The following is an 18,336-nucleotide window of genomic DNA, read 5'->3' as shown; positions in this document are numbered from 1 at the left end:
CCTGCTATGAAGAGGAACCCAGTGTCTACTTCTGACTACAGATAGTACTGGATACAATCTCTGTCTGAGATCTTGGAGACCTGGTGCACACTGGAGCAGCAAGCAGCGAGTCAGATGGACCAATGATCTATGTCAGTACAAAGCAACTTCACATGTTTGCATGATAGAAAAGGTTTTTATTTCTTGCAGTCCTAGATACTCATTCGTTTTGGACATAATGGATTTGTTCTTGTAAGGCACCTTCATGTGTTCAGTGCTCCTTGAAATGTTGCAGAGTGAGGGGGTGCAACGTTTGAATCATATGGGATCTAAGAACATCTCCTGCAGCATTGCAAGGGGAAATGGGGTGCATGTTTTGGGGTGGCAAAATGGCTTGGGGGGTCTGACTTTGAGCAGAAGCTACATGTGTTGCTTTACTCTTCCCCACTAGTTTTTTTCCCTGGTGGCTATATGGTACTTCAGAAGAGGCTAAACTGAATAGGGAACTTCCAGAAGAAACTCAGGGTATGAAAATTAGACCGTATATAAACTCTTCTTCAGGGGTGTAGTCGTCCAGGGTCTCAGGGGGTCTTAGACCCCTTACTTTTTTGGAAGCAGGGTCCCAGCAGGGTCCCTATGTCTCCAGCATCCTACAATCCAATCAGCATGAAAGGGAATGTGTTAGCCACTGAGAAGAGTCTTCTAACATGCTTCCTTGCCCTTTACTGCTGATTGTAGCCAATCAGAGTGAAAGGAGGTAAGTCAGCCAATGAGAAGACTCTTCTCAGTAGCTAACACTCTTCCCTTTCTTGCTTATTCGCTCCTAGGGACTTCTATTGTTGTGGGAGAAGGCATTAACAAGGATCTTATTCTCAAGCCAGCAGCAAAAAAGGGGGGAGGGTGGTAGCTGTGACTAACATGAAGGGACCCTGCTCTTCTGAATTTGCCACTAAACTACTGCACTTCTTATAAGAGTCTTAACAGATGACATCAAAGGTCCATCTAATCCAGAATTCTGTTTCCCCACAGTAGCCAGTCAGATGCCTTTAGGAAGCCCATAAACCAGGACATGAAGGCAATAGCCCTCACCTACTCTTGCTTCCAGCAATTGGAATTCAAAGATATAGGGTCTCTGAAACCTGGAGGTCACATATAGCCATCATAGCTAAAAGCCATTTTTCTATCACAGATTTGTCAAGTCCCTTTTTAAAGCCACTCAGTTAAATACACATCTTAAATAGTGATATAGCGCTCCTAGAGATGACTCTTCTGATATCCCAGTCTCCAACACTGGTGTCTTGAGAAGTGCAAGACAGTCCAGAAATAAGGGATGCCCAAGGCAGGCATCTGTAACATACTGTCCCAACAAGTGATGCCATCTTACTGTTTTAACAGCTGGCTCATAACATGAATAGTTGCTTCACGTAACATGGATCCTAAACAGATAAAACTTTCAAAAAGGAAGCTGCATCCCATGTGTACACCAACACACCCTTGTATTTCATTGCACTATTTCTCACACCATGTGCAGCAAAATAGGCACATGGTGTGAGAAAAGCTGCTGGATCTCCCCATATCAGAGGATCTCTTCACACATTATTTCTTAAGATAGTAAATGCCTAAACAATGTAAAATGCAGATGTGACACACATATCATACAGGTAAACTTGTTAGGGAGATGTGTATCCTCAATGAGAAACTTGGGTTTGCCTGTGTAATGTTTGAAACCGCCCTTAGAAACAACTACAAAACAAGAACCTACCCTGTGTCACTGAATCTAGCAGAGTCCTAGAAACTGTTCCTCTTAACTGCCTTGTGGGTTTAATGCTTTGTGGGTTTGATAAATGGTGGTTATCTCCCCACATGCCTTGTGGGCTTGATAAATAGTGGTTATCTACCCAACTTTCTTATGAAATACAAGATCAGGAACTTAGTGGAGAAAGCTTGCAACATATTAATTCCACAGTTAAAGCTAAAATTAGACCTCTGTCAGAGGGTTTCAGTGAGGGGTAGGAACTGGTATTTGCTGAGCAGACTAATAATCCAACCAAGTAATAAACTTCATGCAATGTGGGCTATAGAATTAGTTGTTCTACATTTGTTCCTTCTCTTTAGTTCTTCTCTTCTGGACCCATGATGTGAAATATCAGGCTACACCATCCTCACTTGACAATTTTCCAGATTCCTCTAAGGTTAACTAATGGTTAAACAGAAGTGCTTGTTCTATTTGTGACAGGGATGAAACGTCATGAATGAACCAAGCGCTTCTGTAGCAATTTTTGTAATTATTCCGGTCCGTTAAAATTTATTAGAACATAAAAATTGAGCTTAGCCAACACCAATAATAAAAAGGGAATAACATACAGATGTTTCTAGGAAGAACGATTTGAATGCTCCTTTCTACTTCAATGCAAGAATTTAGTTCTTGACCACAGATATGGTACAGACCATATTTTAGAGATGAAACCTTTGATCACATCCTGTTCTCTCTAAACTAGAGATTCATGAAAGCCAATAAACATTGAAATGGACTGCCTTCAAGTCGATCCCGACTTATGGCAACCCTATGAATAGGGTTTTCATGGTAAACGGTATTCAGAGGTGGTTTTACCATTGCCTTCCTCTGAGGCTGAGAGGCAGTGACTGGCCCAAGGTCACCCAGTGAGCTTCATGACTCTGTGGGGATTCAAACCCTGGTCTCCCAGGTCGTAGTCAAGCACCTTAACCACTACACCACACTGGCTCTCCAATAAACATTAGCTAAGGCTTTTTAAAGCAGCTGCCATCCTGGTTCTGTAGACGCTGAGTGAGAATTCTTTGTTAATTGTTCTTTGATGAGTCTATAAATAACATGCCTGGTTGATTGGTGTGGCAGAGAAGAACAGTTTTTGCAAAATACCTGATGGAATGCCTCTCCCGATACGAACCCACCCGTACACTACGTTCAAGATCAAAAGCCTTCCTCCGGGTGCCTACTCCAAGGGAAGCTCGGAGGGTGGCAACAAGGGAGAGGGCCTTCTCAGTGGTGGCCCCCAAATTATGGAATAATCTCTGTGACAAGGTGCGCCTGGCACCAACACTATTATCTTTTCAGCGCCAGATCAAGACTTTCCTCTTCTCCCAGGCATTTTAGCATGTGTTTTAAATTGTTTTATATTGTTTTAAATTGTTTTTAAAATATGTGTTTTAAATTGTATATTTGTTTTAATGTTTTTGATTGCTGTAAACCGCCCAGAGAGCTTCGGCTATGGGGCAGTATACAAGTGCAATAAATAGATAAATAAATAAATAAATAAAAGAGATGCTAGTGACTGAAATGGACAGGAACATGAAAGGAATCTGGAAAATTGCCAAGTGGAGTTGTTGGTGGCAGCAGGGATTTTGCTGTCTCATATTTCACATTGTGAATCCAGTTGAAGCTAAAGAGTAGGAAAAACTGACAAAGATTCTGGATTCCAAACATATTCTGGTTTTGTTCTACTTTAACTTCATGATTTCTTCCGAAGAATTGTTCATGGACTTGTTAGAATCCCCAGCTCTTCGCCATAGGCAACTGCAAATGAAATAGGAATGGCTGTTAAACTTGTTTAAATCTGTTGTGTGGATATACCCTAACAATCCCAAGAAATAAGTAAGGCATGAGTTGTCAGGAGGTGGAATACGGGTATTTCCCCATAGGACACTTCTGTAATCATGACAGGAATCCAGTTGTGGGCTCCATGGGGCACAGTGGATCTGTGCAAGTATGTAAATAAAAATACTAAAGTGGCGTGCATGGTGAGGAATAGTTCAAGTCAATTCAAGTCAAGCCACAGAGCTACACGTTAAAATGAATCTGATAAAACCAACTTCAGTAGAACAATGACATGAAAATATTTACCCTCGTTATCTGTGTAACAATTAAATCGCCATATGCATGTAACATGAATCTTTAGGGAGCCAGTTTAAACATTCCCTAGAATCAAACAGAAACCTTCCCATGGACTATACCAATTTCAGCTACTGGTGGCACATTTGAATGAACAGACCATTCAGTTTGTATCAATTCTTTATACCTAGATATACATATTTAAATGCTTTATTCAGAAGGCAGTTCTAATTAATCAGAATTCACTCTACACTAAGAATCCACATACACATCACAAACTGTCATAGTAATGAAATGTAAAACTGAAGAAAGTACTTATGAAATCCCCAGCAATTAAAATTGCTGACTTCCTGCCAATTTTAGTAGAAGCAGTGGGATGCTAGATTATACCTAATCCTGGATGTTTTATATCACAAACATGCTATATATGCAAATGGAAAGATTTCAGCATAGAATAATTGGTCTGAAACTGAACCTCAGAAATGTCTGAGGTTATTTTGGGGAGAAAAATCCCTTCCTTCAATAAAAATATTAATTCTCTTTTGTTGGCAATGCTTCTTATTAACCTTGAGCCTATGGGATGCAATGGGAATGGTTCCTTTTAATTTAGCCCACAAAATAGAAGAAAATGGGATAATCCAAACTAATGGTACAGCTAGATGGGTTTAAAAAAAAATCTGCTGATTGGGCATGGTTTGAGCAAAACAGAAGTTCTCATTTTGACCTATAAAGTCTTGTATGGTATGGATCCTATAGAGAGCAAGAGCGAGCAAGAGAGCATTCTTTTTAAAGCAGATCTCTTAAATATATACTTTGTTCGTTGGTTTTAATAGCCTTAATCAAATGTTTATATTTTTGTTGAGATTGGTATCAGTCTTGCAAATTCCAAGCCCCTGTAAGCACCATAGCTGGATTTGGAAGTTTTGTTTTGTTTTGTGAAAAGGCTCTAGAGCAGCCTTTCCCAACTAGTGGGCCACCAGGTGTTGCTGGACCACAGCTCCCATCAGCCTCAGCCAGCATTGCCAATGGTCAGGAATGATGGGAATTGTGGTCCAACAACATCTGGTGGCCCACTAGTTGGTAAAGGCTGCTCTAGAGCCTGAAATGGGTCCCAAATGGACCAGAAGCCTTTAAGCATCTACACTCCCAGTATGCCCACAATGACATTATTGAAAGTGGTAAGACCTCCCTGCAGCTACTTTTCCACTATGGATAGGACTCTGCTCCCCTCTCCATTTTATGAAGGGGATGAGGTAGCTAGGAATATATATATATATATTATACACTTACACCTGTATGCAAGGAGGCCTCGGACACTACACGTATACTGTCCAGGGCAATTGGACAGATTTGTATACAAAACAGACATGAATATATTTTGGTGTGACTCCCATAGGCGCCTATTGGATGTCATGTATGGCACATAATACACTTCTCTTCTCCAGTGCCCAGAGAGATTTTGGAACTTTCAAGTTGTGCTTTGTTGTAGTACTAAAAGGATGGCTGTATATCCATGAGGCCTCATGAGGTCTTTTACACACACACACACACACACACACACACACACACAAATGCACATGACTACCTCTTCCCACCATCTCAACGAGCAATTTATAGTTTCAAACTCATTTTTTTCAATCTATGCATTCACTCTTTCTAACAGAAGAGTGAATATCTTTTTTGTTTTGCTTTAAAGATCAAACAGGCCGTTTCCTTTGCAAGAAGCGCCCCCTCTCATTCATACATTTGTACAGACACTAGTTTTACTGAAGCAGAATCCAAGCTAGCATTACCATAAAAGTAAGTTGCCTCATAGTAACAACAGCCTAAATTCAGTTTTTAAGTCGCGGGACTACACTGATTCTCTTGGGTGGGAGTTACATGTAAAGAGGCAACAAGCATGCAGTTCCCAAAACTAGTATTTGCTTGGAAACACTAATGCAAGAGAGAGGCATCTTCAGGGAAGAATGCGCAGGCATACCCTCAACTGCTAATTGCCCGTGCAAAGTTCCAGCCTGACCTCAACATTTTCATAGTCCTACCAGGTTGGGGGAAGCCACTAGGCTGATTAGCCATATCATAATCTAGGAAAGGAGTGGCTAACATGTGGCCCTCCAGATGCTGTTGGACTTCCATCAGCCCGAGCTGCATGGCCAATGTCAGGGATGATTAGAATTATAGTTCAACAGCATCTGGAGGGCCACATGTTAGCCATATCATAATCTAGGGCAGTGGTCCCCAACCTGGGGGCTGTGATCCCCAGGGTTCCCCTGAAGTAACCCAAGGGGGCTGCAAACAGTAAATAAATAAATTATTTATTACTTAAAAAAAAGTCTTAACTCCTTAGATGCTGTCTGGTCCCCACTGCAGCTGCAGATGGCACCTCCCCCTTGCCTCAACGAGAGGGGAGGCCTTTTGCTAAAGCGGCAGAGCGTCTTTCAGGCATGCTGAGGGCAGACATCTGCCTATAAAACATGTGGCAGATGCCGAAGGAGGCTAAGGGTGGAGCTACCAGGAAGAGGAGGGGATTACTGTTGCTGACTCCCATCTCCTCACACTACTGCTGCTGATGACACGCTTGCTCAGAACAAGAGGAGAGGGATTTTTGTGAAGCAAAAAGAAGCAAGACTGCAATGAAAGGCTGCTTACCCCCTTCCTTCCTGGCAGCCAATCTGCCTGCCTTTCTTGGCTCCTGCTTCACTGCCACTTCCTTTAAAAAATCATTCTTATTTGTGAGGCTGCCCAGATGAAGCCAAGGAGCAGTGAGGAAGCTCAGGACTAAGTGTGTGTGTCAGCATCCCCCCTTTTCTTCCACCTACACTCTGCCCCCCCAATCCCTCTCTCGAAGATGCTGCGGCAGTTGAGGGCTTCCCCTGTCCCACATGCCCAAATGCATGCATGCTTGCAGGTGCTTGCAGGAGGGGCAGGTGCATTTGGGTGTGTGTGCGTGCTGACCTGTCTTCTGCTCCACTCTCATTTCCCAAGTGCACGCTAACCAAGTCATCAGTTCTGATGATCATCCCAAGGCCTAAGAGCACTATCCCCCCTCTGTTCCACCCTGTTCTCTGCACTGCTCAATCTAGCATTCCCATCACCACCACATTGCTGCTTCTTGATTCCTATTTAAACGGAAAAAAAGCTCAGCAGGTTGGCTGAGGCTGGGGTCTTGGCACTGCAGCAGAAATGTATTTATTTACTTTTTATTGCAGAGATGGGTCACACTGAGAGAATGTGTCGGGTCCAAGGTCACACAGTGGGCTTCATGGTTGGGTGGGGATTTGAACCTGGATCTTAGTCCAACGCTGTAACACACTAGTGTTGGGAGACAGGACTGTACATCTTTAGACTATGTGTGAGGGTGGGGAGGGGGATACCAATTTGATTGGACCCTTGCATTTAAAAAAGAAAGCAACAACTCCCTGCAAATAGAAGATTAGCACATCAAGGAGTTTCTAACGCAGCTCATGATTCTGGGTTTCTGTCTGCAGGGAGCTTTTAATGGAAAGGAACATTTGGAGATGTGATTTTGCCACACACCATTTGAAGGAGTTCACTCCATTTTTACCATTTCAAAACTGAACATAAGAACAAAATCACAGTAGAAAACATGAGACAGACTAAAGAAGAAGGTTCAGCGAATGTAGGATGACTCAGGAAAAGGCAAGACTGAAAATCAAAAGTGCTAGGAAGTCATAAAGAGGGAAGATAGTGACGTACAGAGGTGAAAGCACTAACCCACCTCCCTCAATCTATCCACCCTTTTGTCTTCACAATCTAGCATCCCCACCACTACCACATTGATGCTTCTTGATTATTATAATTATATCCTTACACCAACACCAGGAGATAGGTCAGGCTGAGAGATTGTGTCTGGTCCAAGGTCACCCAGTGGTCTTCATGGCTGGGTGGAGATTTGAACCTGGATCTTAGTCCAACACGGTAATCCAGTGGTGTTGGGAGACAGGACTGTACATCTTCAGACTGGGGGGAGAGGGAGGGAGATACCAATTTGACTGGACCTTTGCATTAAGACAAGAAATCAACACCCCCCTGTCTGCAGGGAGCTTTTTATGGAAAGGAGTATTTGGAGATGTGATTTTGCCATGCACCATTTTTTCAATTAACAGAGACTAAAATTATAATTAGCATGGGGGGGTGTCAAGAAATTTTATGAGTTTATAAAGAGGGTCCCTTACTCATAAAGGTTGGGAACCACTGATCTAGGGCAGAAGTGGCAAACATGTGGACTTCCAGATGCTACTGGACTACAACTCCCATCATGCCTAACATTGGCCATGCAGCTGGGACTGATGGAGTTGGAGTCCAATAACATGGAGGACATCATATTGGTGACCCCTGATATAGGATCTGCAGTCCTGGGTTGCCTACCATATGGGTTAGCCTCCCCCAGCGTCCTCAAAAGTTTCAAATTCCTCTGGCTCTGCCCCTTGGTCTAGCTGAGGAGGCTGAAGCTCCTCCAGCCCCCCTCCTTGATTCCCCTGAGAGACCTGGGTCTTGACAGTAATACAATAAGCAAGAAAAATTCCAGCTGTAGTTAGATTAAGTTGGCTATATAAGGGCTGGGAATATAATTGTATCGGTTGGTTTAATGACATGATTTATTGGTGTATGGTGGTTGGGAAGTGAGTTAATTTTGTTTTGCCTAATTGTTGATTAGGTTATTTTAAAAGGTTGAATTTACACTTTTCACCTAATTTTTATTTGTAATGTTACTTCCTGATGTCTAGAGATATTTTGTTTAGTTGTTTATTAGTTTTGTTCTGAATTTTCCTTGTATTTTTGTAGTTTATTTTTATGAGCATGTTTGTTTTTATACTAAAGAGGATGCTCCATCTAGTTGTTCATTGTGTTTTATAGAATATAAATATTCCCTGGTATTTTTTGTATTTGCTGTTTATTTAAGATATTCTAACTTATGTTGTAAACCACTTATTATTATTATTATTATTATTATTTGATTTACATTCCACCCTTCCTCCCAGCAGGAGCCCAGGGCGGCATTAGAGTTAGACTTAAAGTTTTCTTTAAATATAAGTGGTATATAAATTGTCCAAATAAATAAACAAAGCTGGGGGTTGGGGAATGTCATGGGGGAACAACCAGCGGGAAGACAAAAGGTTTAAAAGTTGCTTGTTATTCTCTGTGTTGTAAAACCACCCTAAGAGCAACTTATGTGAAAAGGTAATATATAAATAAATTGATTGACTGATTCTCCTCGACAAATGACCTTAACATGTTTGCCAGCTGTACCGTGTATTGTAGATTGTCCTTACCCATTCACCTTTATAATCTATACGATTTTGTAACCCCAAGATTCCCTGGTTCTCCTTCTTACTCCATGAACAAGGGGAACCCTGATTATTATTATTATTATTATTATTATTATTATTATTATTATTATTACAGTTCTCAGCAATCCCTGTTCTTGAGACCAGGGAAGGAGTTAAGCTTAGGCCAAAAAGCTAACAGAATCATCAGTGATTTGAAACTTTTGGGTATGTACACATTACCAACTTAAAATGCAGCTAGGTTATTCATGTTCTCAATTTGGATCAAAGCTAAGTTTTTGGGGGGAGAGGGGAACGCATACAAAGCGTAGCATTTCATAAGAAACAACAGGATAAATACAGGTTAGATATGGAGTGTGGCTAGCATCTTGTGTATATCACTTCCCAAACCAGCGGTGGAAGCACACTGGATGAAGAATAAACCAGAGTGTGTACATAGCCCTCTTTATTGAACAAATCTAATTAGTTCCTCACATCATGTATCAGGTTGCTTACCCTCTAATTTATGTTCTTTACACACACACAAATTTCTCAGAAGCTACACATCTGCATGTGATGATAGCTAATACCTCCTTAATTTTTGGCAGGGACAAAATGTTCTGGGTTTTAAACAGGGAAGAAAAAACAGAATGATATTACCAGGGAACAAACAATAGTAGAGAGTGATGTGTAAATTCAATAAACACTATCATAAGCTATCTTGTTATGCCTGTGTTTTATTCACACAGGGACACATCCAAGTAGCGGATGCATTAACACAGGGGCAAACAGTATAATATTTAGCTACTCAAGCATGCATGGTCTTGCCATGGTAACAGGAAATCCAGAACAAGGCACAACTGGGAGATTTGTTGTTCAGATACAAGCCTACTGTGCAAATGAGCCCTCCAATTAAAATTAGCTGAATATCCCCATCCTTTTAATGGTGTATATTTGTATGTATGTGTGTGTGTATCAAGCAATTAGCAATATCAAATACATGCCACTGAAGTCACTGAAGCAAAAAGCAGCTTCAGAGTGGTGATTTCCCTTGGAAGCGCAATGGAAGACGGAAATGGTTCAGCTCCCCCTCTCTGCTTGCCATTATCTTAATTCTAATCAGAATCCTAAATAGATAGGTCTTTGCTTGGCACCGAAAGGACAAAAAGTGCCAGGCCAGTGTCTCTGGGGAGAATATTTCCTTTGGGGGGCACCACCACTGAAAAGGTCCTTTTTGCAGTTCAAGATGACAGCACTCACAGAACCAATGATTCCCATCATTTTATATCAGCCACATCATACATGCGTGGTACAATCCAAAGGCCAGATCCCATCAAGGTTTTCAGATAAGTTAGAATACTGGGGGAAGTCCCTAGGTCAATCACATCTTTCCAACACCTGGAATTCAGAGTAGCCTCCAAAAGTAGACACAGCACATTTGGCTACTATATTCAGTTCAGTCGAATTTATTTCTTGCATCAAAATTAATTCCTTTCAAACATCCACACTACCCTTTTACTTCATCTTGAATATAAATGGTTGTTTCTAACTTATAGCAGGGGGTTTCTGAATCTGGAATACAGTTGCTGTTAGTAAGCAAATTTTGTACAGGCTCCAATGACAAAACAGCATCAAGGGAGTCCATCAAATGGAAAAGCCTATTAAGTCATCCTGCCTACTTCCTGTTTTAACACAGGGCTATTCCCTAAATAATACCATTGAGTGTTTCATCCAAAGTAGTCTTTAAAGCCTCAGATAATCAGAAATTGTGGAAATGGCAAAGAACGCCAACAATAGCTTGCCTGCCACAAAAAGCAGAGACTGAACTACACGAACTACAATATGACTGCACAGCTTGCATGTAGATAGCTTGCATTCCTGGGGTTTGTGTGGAGAGGAAATAAACTCATAGAAACATAAAAAGATTAAAGTTAAATACCAGCACAATATTTACTGGTACTTTAGTCTAAAACTGACAGACTAGTTTTCCACTATTTCAGTATTCTTAGTTTTATTTTTTAAATTTATATACCACTTTTCGTCAAACAACTACAGGACAGTTTACAACACAGAGCATAACAAACAATATATATCAATACATAATATAATGTATTGAACTGGTTTTCCACTATAACTTTCCAGTGCAAAACATACACGATTTAGAAATGGTAAAGGATAGAGAGAGATGCCATTTTGCACCTATAGAATATCATGACCAATGACAACTTTCAATTTTTGCAAGAGATTCAGGTTATTGTCTTTTTCCACCTCATGCTAATTTAAGTTTGTAGTATAGATACATGCAGAGAGAGAGAAAAAGCAAGAGGGACAGTCCACATATTTTCCCAGTCATCAGTATTTACTCTGGTCTGAATTACGATTTATAGAACATCTCTCAATATACAAAGTGCTCTATCCCTTATCTGACTGATAGTCTAGTGTACATGACATTTTATTTTAAATATTTCAGTTTTAAAAATCCTGTATCCAGGCACATCTGTTAACTATCTGTTAACTCCTTGACTGTTTTTTTCTCTCAAAGGCAAAGTACATTTTCCAGAAACTATGGTATCCACAGTGGAGAGGGGGAAGCTCAGGTAGGAAGCACCAGCAGTAGGCATCACACCTACAAAAACACTGTCATCCTAGAGCTGAACTGTATGAGATGCAGGTGGTCCGTAAGTGGAACCTTATGCACAAAAATACTAAATTGTTTAGACTTGGTTGTATCATGATATCCTAGCTCTTCACCTCCATAGCTTACTCACCACCTATCAACATTTTCTATACTCAGCAAACCTCCAATGGTAATCTACAAAATGGGTCAGTGGCAGAGCACATGCTTTAAATATGCAACATTCTCCTTTTTAAAAAGGGCCCATGTAGTATAGCTAGGGGAAAACCTGTTATTGAGACCTTGGAATAGCCAAAACAGGGCTAGATGAATCAATTGTTGGAATCAATTAATTCATATTGAAATAAAGGAATTCAATATTAATTCATATGAATGAAATGAATGTTTGCATAATATGCATGCATTTATTCTGAGCATAGAAATCATGCTTCCTTGATGTAGAATCTGACTGGTTTGAAAATGTACACAGAACACCCTGGTCTGCCTTTCATCAAATTACATTAGAAATTACTGTGACTGCCATGCACTATTTAGAGCCCTGTTATTTAAAGAGGGTGGGGAGGGGAACATCTGAAGAATCTATCTGTGTTCCATCACTGGGGCGAAGAGCATCTTTCCCTTTTTTTTAGGCTGAATTCCAAGTTGGAACATCTAACTCCAGCCACAGCCATTAAGCCTTGCAATTTCCTGCTATTTATGAAAACAATATCTGGTGGTATTACAGAAGTGTATTGAAAGCACAGCGTGCCCTTCCATTTGCTGTGTTTGACATCTGAAAACTAAGGCAATTTGTTTTACTGGCTACTGTAAACAAAAGGAGCAACAAGACATACACAAAAGAAAGAAGAGAAAGAAACAGCAACTGGAAATGAATCATACTTGGACTAAAGAACCATAAGATCATAAGAAGAGTCTCCTGGATCAGGCCAGTGGCCCATCTAGTCCAGCATCCTGTTCTCACAGTGACCAAACAGATGCCTATGGCATGCAGGACTTGAGCACAAAAGCACCCTTCCTTCCTGTGGTTTCCAGCAACTGGTATTCAGAAGTATACTGCCTGCAAACCATTATCACAATTTGCTCTTGTGCCTACCCTTATGTCTGCCTCACAAATGCATCCAAAAATTCACTAGCCTATTCATTGTTTTATTAGCCCACTTATTTATTAACCATTTGTAGCACATAAACAACAGTAAAGAACAGTAACCGCTTGGGGGAAAAAAACACCAGCTCACTTCTAGTTTATTATAGCTTTTTAACCTGGTTGCCTGGCAGAGATTTTTACTTACTCCAGGTGACCAGGGGAATAGCCATTGACATACCTGTCTTACTTCTATCTCTGCACCTAAAGATATATAGTTCCCAATCTGGTGAACAGCCATATCTTCTTATTTCTATCTGCACATCCCCATTCTGCTCCCGTTGCTGATCTCCTATAGTACCTTACTGGGTGCAAAGAACATGGAGAGAACATCTCTATCATACCCTGCTCACTAGATTCCTGAGGACATTTGGCAGAGACAGAGTGCTGGACTAGATGCGACAACATTTTGCAGTGTTGAATGCTCCTATTTTAGCCAGTCAGCCAGCTAGCCACATCCTTCTACAATCCAGTCCATCCCCCTGCCCTGCTGCTGGGCAATAACATACAAAATATATTATTTTAGGTAAAATTCCTTTGCAAAAATGTGTATATTAAGCAAAATTATTTATTTATTTATTTGATTTATATCCCGCCCTTCCTCCCAGCAGGAGCCCAGGGCAGCAAACAAAAGCACTAAAAACGCTTTAAAATTGCATCCAAGCACGTGTATATTAGGAGAAATTTGCATTAAAATGATTATAAATTTTAATTAGAACTTTTTTAAAACCCTGGATTGATGTGGAAATGTGGAGAATTGAACTTAAGCTTGGAGAAATGCGAAACTAAAGTAAACTGAAATTGACAAGATTTGCCCATCCCTCCCTGCATACAACCAAATAAAAACACATTTCACTTTATTACTTACACCTTGAAAAGCCACAAGTGCTGCTCCTGAATTGGTTGGTAGCATTGTCCCACATATCCCATATGATTTGACCAATAACACATCCGTTCACCTTTAGTTCTGTCAATTTCCAGCAGATATTAATCCACATAACTTATTCATTTCTACTTACTTGAATCACCCATGTTACAAACAGCTCCCACAGTCTTAGCAAGAATTATATTGCTGTTTACAATATACAACTTTACTGTTTACAATTTTATTATGTACGTGTTTGATTTTATTTTTGTAAACTGCCCTGAGTGCCCTATTATAGGGTAGAAGGGCAGGACAGAAATGTTTTAAATAAATAAATAAAAATATGGACCTTGTTGCGGGTGGCAAAATGGTTTGACTTCTCTGTTATTTAACCCACATTATCAGTATTCAGTGTCTCTGTGCAACCATCTGTTTCAAATCATAATTATATGCTCAGGACTCATCTTTGTCAATATAACATTTCTCTTGGGGAAATAGAGGAGATTATGATAATAAAAAAAAAATCTAGTTATTTATACAGCCACAAGAGTGGCTGTATACTGTCGCCAGCATGGGTTTTTCACATTCCACAATGTTAAATCCAAAATACCCCCATGCCATTCTGATGCTTCCCATAAGCTCATTTTAAAATGAAACCTTACAAACTTATAGTCCTGAACTCACAAACGCTTGCTTAACAAACCTTTAAATTTTCATGGCAATACACAAAACAGTCAGAGAGAATTCAGAGTTCAAAGTGTAAAAAAAGAGAGAAAAAAACAGACCCCTTTTGGACTTTTTTCTGTCAGAGTTCTCATAATTTGTTGAAATTAATTAAAAATCAGCCATGTTCACAGAGTACCTGGACACATATTACCAAATTCTTTCAAGCTACACAGGAAGTGGATTGGACTGTGAAAGACCAACCCAAATTGTGTTTGCATTTTGTCAGATTTGTAGGGCAGCACAATATCTCAGAGAGAAGGTCAGGTCTCTTGCTCCCCTGGTGCATTTACTATAGCTGCCCAATTTCCCTGCTTTTTAAAGTTTGATAGAAATTTCTGTTGGCTATAGGTATGTTCTTAAACCACAAGGTTATTTGCCTATTAGCAAATCATCCATTTAAGTCGATAAAGATCAGTCTTCACTGTCAACTTATTATGGATAATGTGCACTACTTACTTTTCATATATCCTCTGTCCTCTCATGAATGCTTTCACTTCATTGTCAAGTGGGAATGTTCCATCATCTTTCCTAAAGCGGTAGAAAAGCTTTAGATCCTTGAATTCCTTATGCTCATCGCAAACTGAAATGTAAAACACAGAAAAAACATAAATTAGTATTCACTTCATATCTAGAAGATAAGTTTCTAGTAATTATTATTGTGAACTTGGAAGCAAAGCTGGTACTAAACCACAAAAATTATTAACCTCTAACTTCTTTTTTTAAACTATTGATTATCATGTCTTCTATTTTTTTCTTATCCCATCCTTCCTTGAAGGAGCTCAGGGTGGTGTCTATTGTTCTCTTCCCACCATTTTGCCTTCACAACAACCTGGTGAGGTATGTTAGGCTGAAAGATGGTGAGTGGATTAATATCACCCAATGAGCTTTGTGGCTGAGTGGGGATTTGAGCCTGAATGTCCCTGATCCTGGTCCGACACTCTAACCACTACACTACCCTGGGTCTAGTGACCTACAAATAGTAATTTAGGACATGCTTACAGTCTGAAAGAGAGGGAGAAGTGTAAGATCTATTCCAGTTGACAATACCTTCTTTATAGGATTGTCTGGAAGCAATTCTGCTTTGCCACAAGTGCTATTTGCAGCTCTTTACAAACTGTTTCACTATAGTAGTTTTATTTATTTATTTATTATTTTATTTATATCCCACCCCTCCTCCCAGCAGGAGGTTGTTGCTATATACTATACATTTAAGTCTTACTAATATGGGTCAGTTCAGACATAATGGCAAAACATGGTTTGGCACTACATAACAAGCATGCTTCTTCTACTATGGTCTGATTTAGGTTTGCAAGTTTGTACAAACCATAGTTTGCCTGATTCAAATGTAATGGCAAGCTATGGTTTGCTGCTAAATTGAAAGTGAGAGGGGAAATCAGAGTGTTTGAGAGGAGGAGGGAGAGGAAGGAGGGAGCACATGCTCATTTACATAGCACCACATCATGGTTTGTTAACCCATCTCACTCTCTTGGGGATGGGACACAAAACAGGGCCTTCCCAAATGACCTCAACATGGAGGTACAATCCTATGAGCAGTTACCAAGAACACAGAAAGCTGCTTTATACCAAGTCAGACCATTGGCTCATCCAGCTCAGTACTGTCTACATTGTCTGACAGTGGCTCTCCGGGGTTTCAGGCAGTAATCTCTCCCAGCCCTACCCGGAAATGCCAAGGATTGAACTTGGGACCTTCTGCGTGCAAGGCAGATGCAGCTATGACCCTTCTCCATAAGTTGCATCGTCCATCAGAAAGCAATCCGAGGGAATGTAATAAAAATGTAAGCTTTTTTTAAAAAAATTGGCTTCCTTTTAGTGATTCATTTGATTTTTTATTCAGAATGTGAGCCTGTGGGTAAGAGACTAATAGAGTTTATTTGTACGCAGGGTCTCCTAATAATTTAAGTGTCATGGACAGCCGACATGCAGCTCTCCATATGTTGTTGGACTTCAACTCCCATCATTCCTGACCACTGAATAGGGCTGGTAGGACTAATGGGAGTTGTAGTCCAACAACATCTGGAGAGCATCACATTGGCCACCCCAGTTTAAGTACTTCTATAAATAAAATATGATGATGATTGAATCCAGCTGCTCTTTCCTCAAAATAAAAGTGGCTTTTATTTTAAAAATGTGAACAATGCAATGTGTAGTCTGGCCCTAAGATAATGCATGTGAAACAGTCTGAAGGCACTAAACAAACGCTAAGTATTAAACAATCTTCATGAGCATTGTTTAGGTTTCCATTGTTTCATTTTGAATAACAATGAGTTAACAATTGCCCCTTAATGTATCCTCAGACCTGCCTGCACCAATTTCTGGCTATGGGCTTGGATGTACTGATTCTTTCCACTCACCATGGTGAATAATGCTACGATCCAGTAATTTCTGCACAAGTTTAATTGCAGTCTCCCTGTCAGAGGCCTCCTTGTGATCTATCAGCCAGTCAATCAGTTCTTTGGCAACAAAGCAGTTTGGATATGTCTTCAGGTGATGCCTCCGATCTTTAATTATCTTTTCTTCATGCAGTCTGAGCCTATGAGCCAAATAACATCATGCTGTGAGCAATCTTTGCATAGCATCTGCCTCTACATTACAAGCTGAAAAGGAAAAGCTCTTTGTGTCATATCAGATTTGCAAGCAGTGGTGTAAGCTAAAAAAATAATAATGAAAAGCTGTTAGAAGTATTGCTGGCCTTGTATCCTCCCATTCAGCCCTTCCCCCCACAATCTGTGGCCATACTCACCTTTAAAAGGAACCGTAATGCCTCTTGGCTTGTACAAAGTGCCTTTCCCTCCTTCCGTCTGTCCCCCCGGGAAACTGAAATTCATGTCAGTACATGTTGGTACTGTTATATAAGATTATATTATCACCATATAGTTTTCCTCACACCACACCAACTTTTAGAATGTTTACCCAGCCTCATTTCACAGGCCTGCCAATGTTACTATTTTGATATTGACTTCTGTCATTTCAGTGTCTGAGGCTGCAATATTATATACATTTACCTGGAAGTAAGTCTGGTAAATGTAACTATTGAACGGAATATGACTTACTTCTGAGTAGATACGTACAGGATTGCACTCTAAAACAACACAATTAGAAGAAACCCATGCTTATGCTGTCTGGATTTACACTGATATGCTATGTTGACTGCATACTTGTTTCATAGCTGCAGCAGCTGCAGCAGAAAAAAGCCGATATGGATGTGCCACAGGAGGTGCAAAGCAGATTTCTGGAGTGGGAGAGTGAGCTTTGTTCTATGTATTAGTGTTCTCAAAGAGAAACAATGTGGCATATTCTACATTCTCTCATCCTAAACCTATTTTCCTTGAAGTATGTCCTATTGCAGCCTTTCCCAACCAGTGTGTCTCCAGATGTTTTTGAACCACAATTGCCATCTTTCCTGACCATTGGCAATGCTGGCTGAGGCTGATGGGAGTTGTGGTCCAACAACATCTGGAGGCACACTGGTTGGGAAAGGCTGCCCTATTGATTTGGATAGAGTTAAACTTTCAAGTAAGTATGCTTAGGGTTCAGGGCTGGCCCAAGATATGCTGTTGCCTGAGGCAAAGTCAAGGTATACAGTACCTCAAGGCATCAAAATAAGCAAGTTATTTTGGCACCTGAGGCAGAAAATCCCACAAGTTTCTCTCCCCCCTCCCTGTCAGTAAAAATATAACAAAATAATAACATTTAAACAACTATCAATTTGCTTCCTTTTTATGACACACAAAATCAGTTGCCTGAGATGGCCCCTCACTCTGCCCAATTTTGAATTCCACTTTATGGTTCAGTTATACTTTGCATGGAGAAGCA

At 40.3% G+C, this 18,336-nt stretch overlaps 1 protein-coding gene across 1 annotated transcript in view; it reads right to left on the bottom strand.

The window, feature by feature from the left end:
• DEPTOR (DEP domain containing MTOR interacting protein) overlaps nucleotides 1-18,336 on the bottom strand; it is a 108,977-nt gene that overhangs the window by 74,991 nt on the left and 15,650 nt on the right. Inside the window, exons 3-4 of the mRNA XM_061605739.1 lie at nucleotides 16,875-17,053; nucleotides 14,959-15,082 (exon numbers count right to left, since the gene is read on the bottom strand). Coding sequence (XP_061461723.1) covers nucleotides 14,959-15,082; nucleotides 16,875-17,053 — 303 coding nt within the window. The remainder of the gene's footprint in view (nucleotides 1-14,958; nucleotides 15,083-16,874; nucleotides 17,054-18,336) is intronic.

This window comes from Rhineura floridana, chromosome 1 (genome assembly GCF_030035675.1).
Source record: "Rhineura floridana isolate rRhiFlo1 chromosome 1, rRhiFlo1.hap2, whole genome shotgun sequence".
In the NCBI taxonomy this organism is placed as follows: domain Eukaryota; kingdom Metazoa; phylum Chordata; class Lepidosauria; order Squamata; family Rhineuridae; genus Rhineura; species Rhineura floridana.
Note: the sequence above shows the minus strand (reverse complement) of the source record. Positions and strands in the feature narration are given on the sequence as shown.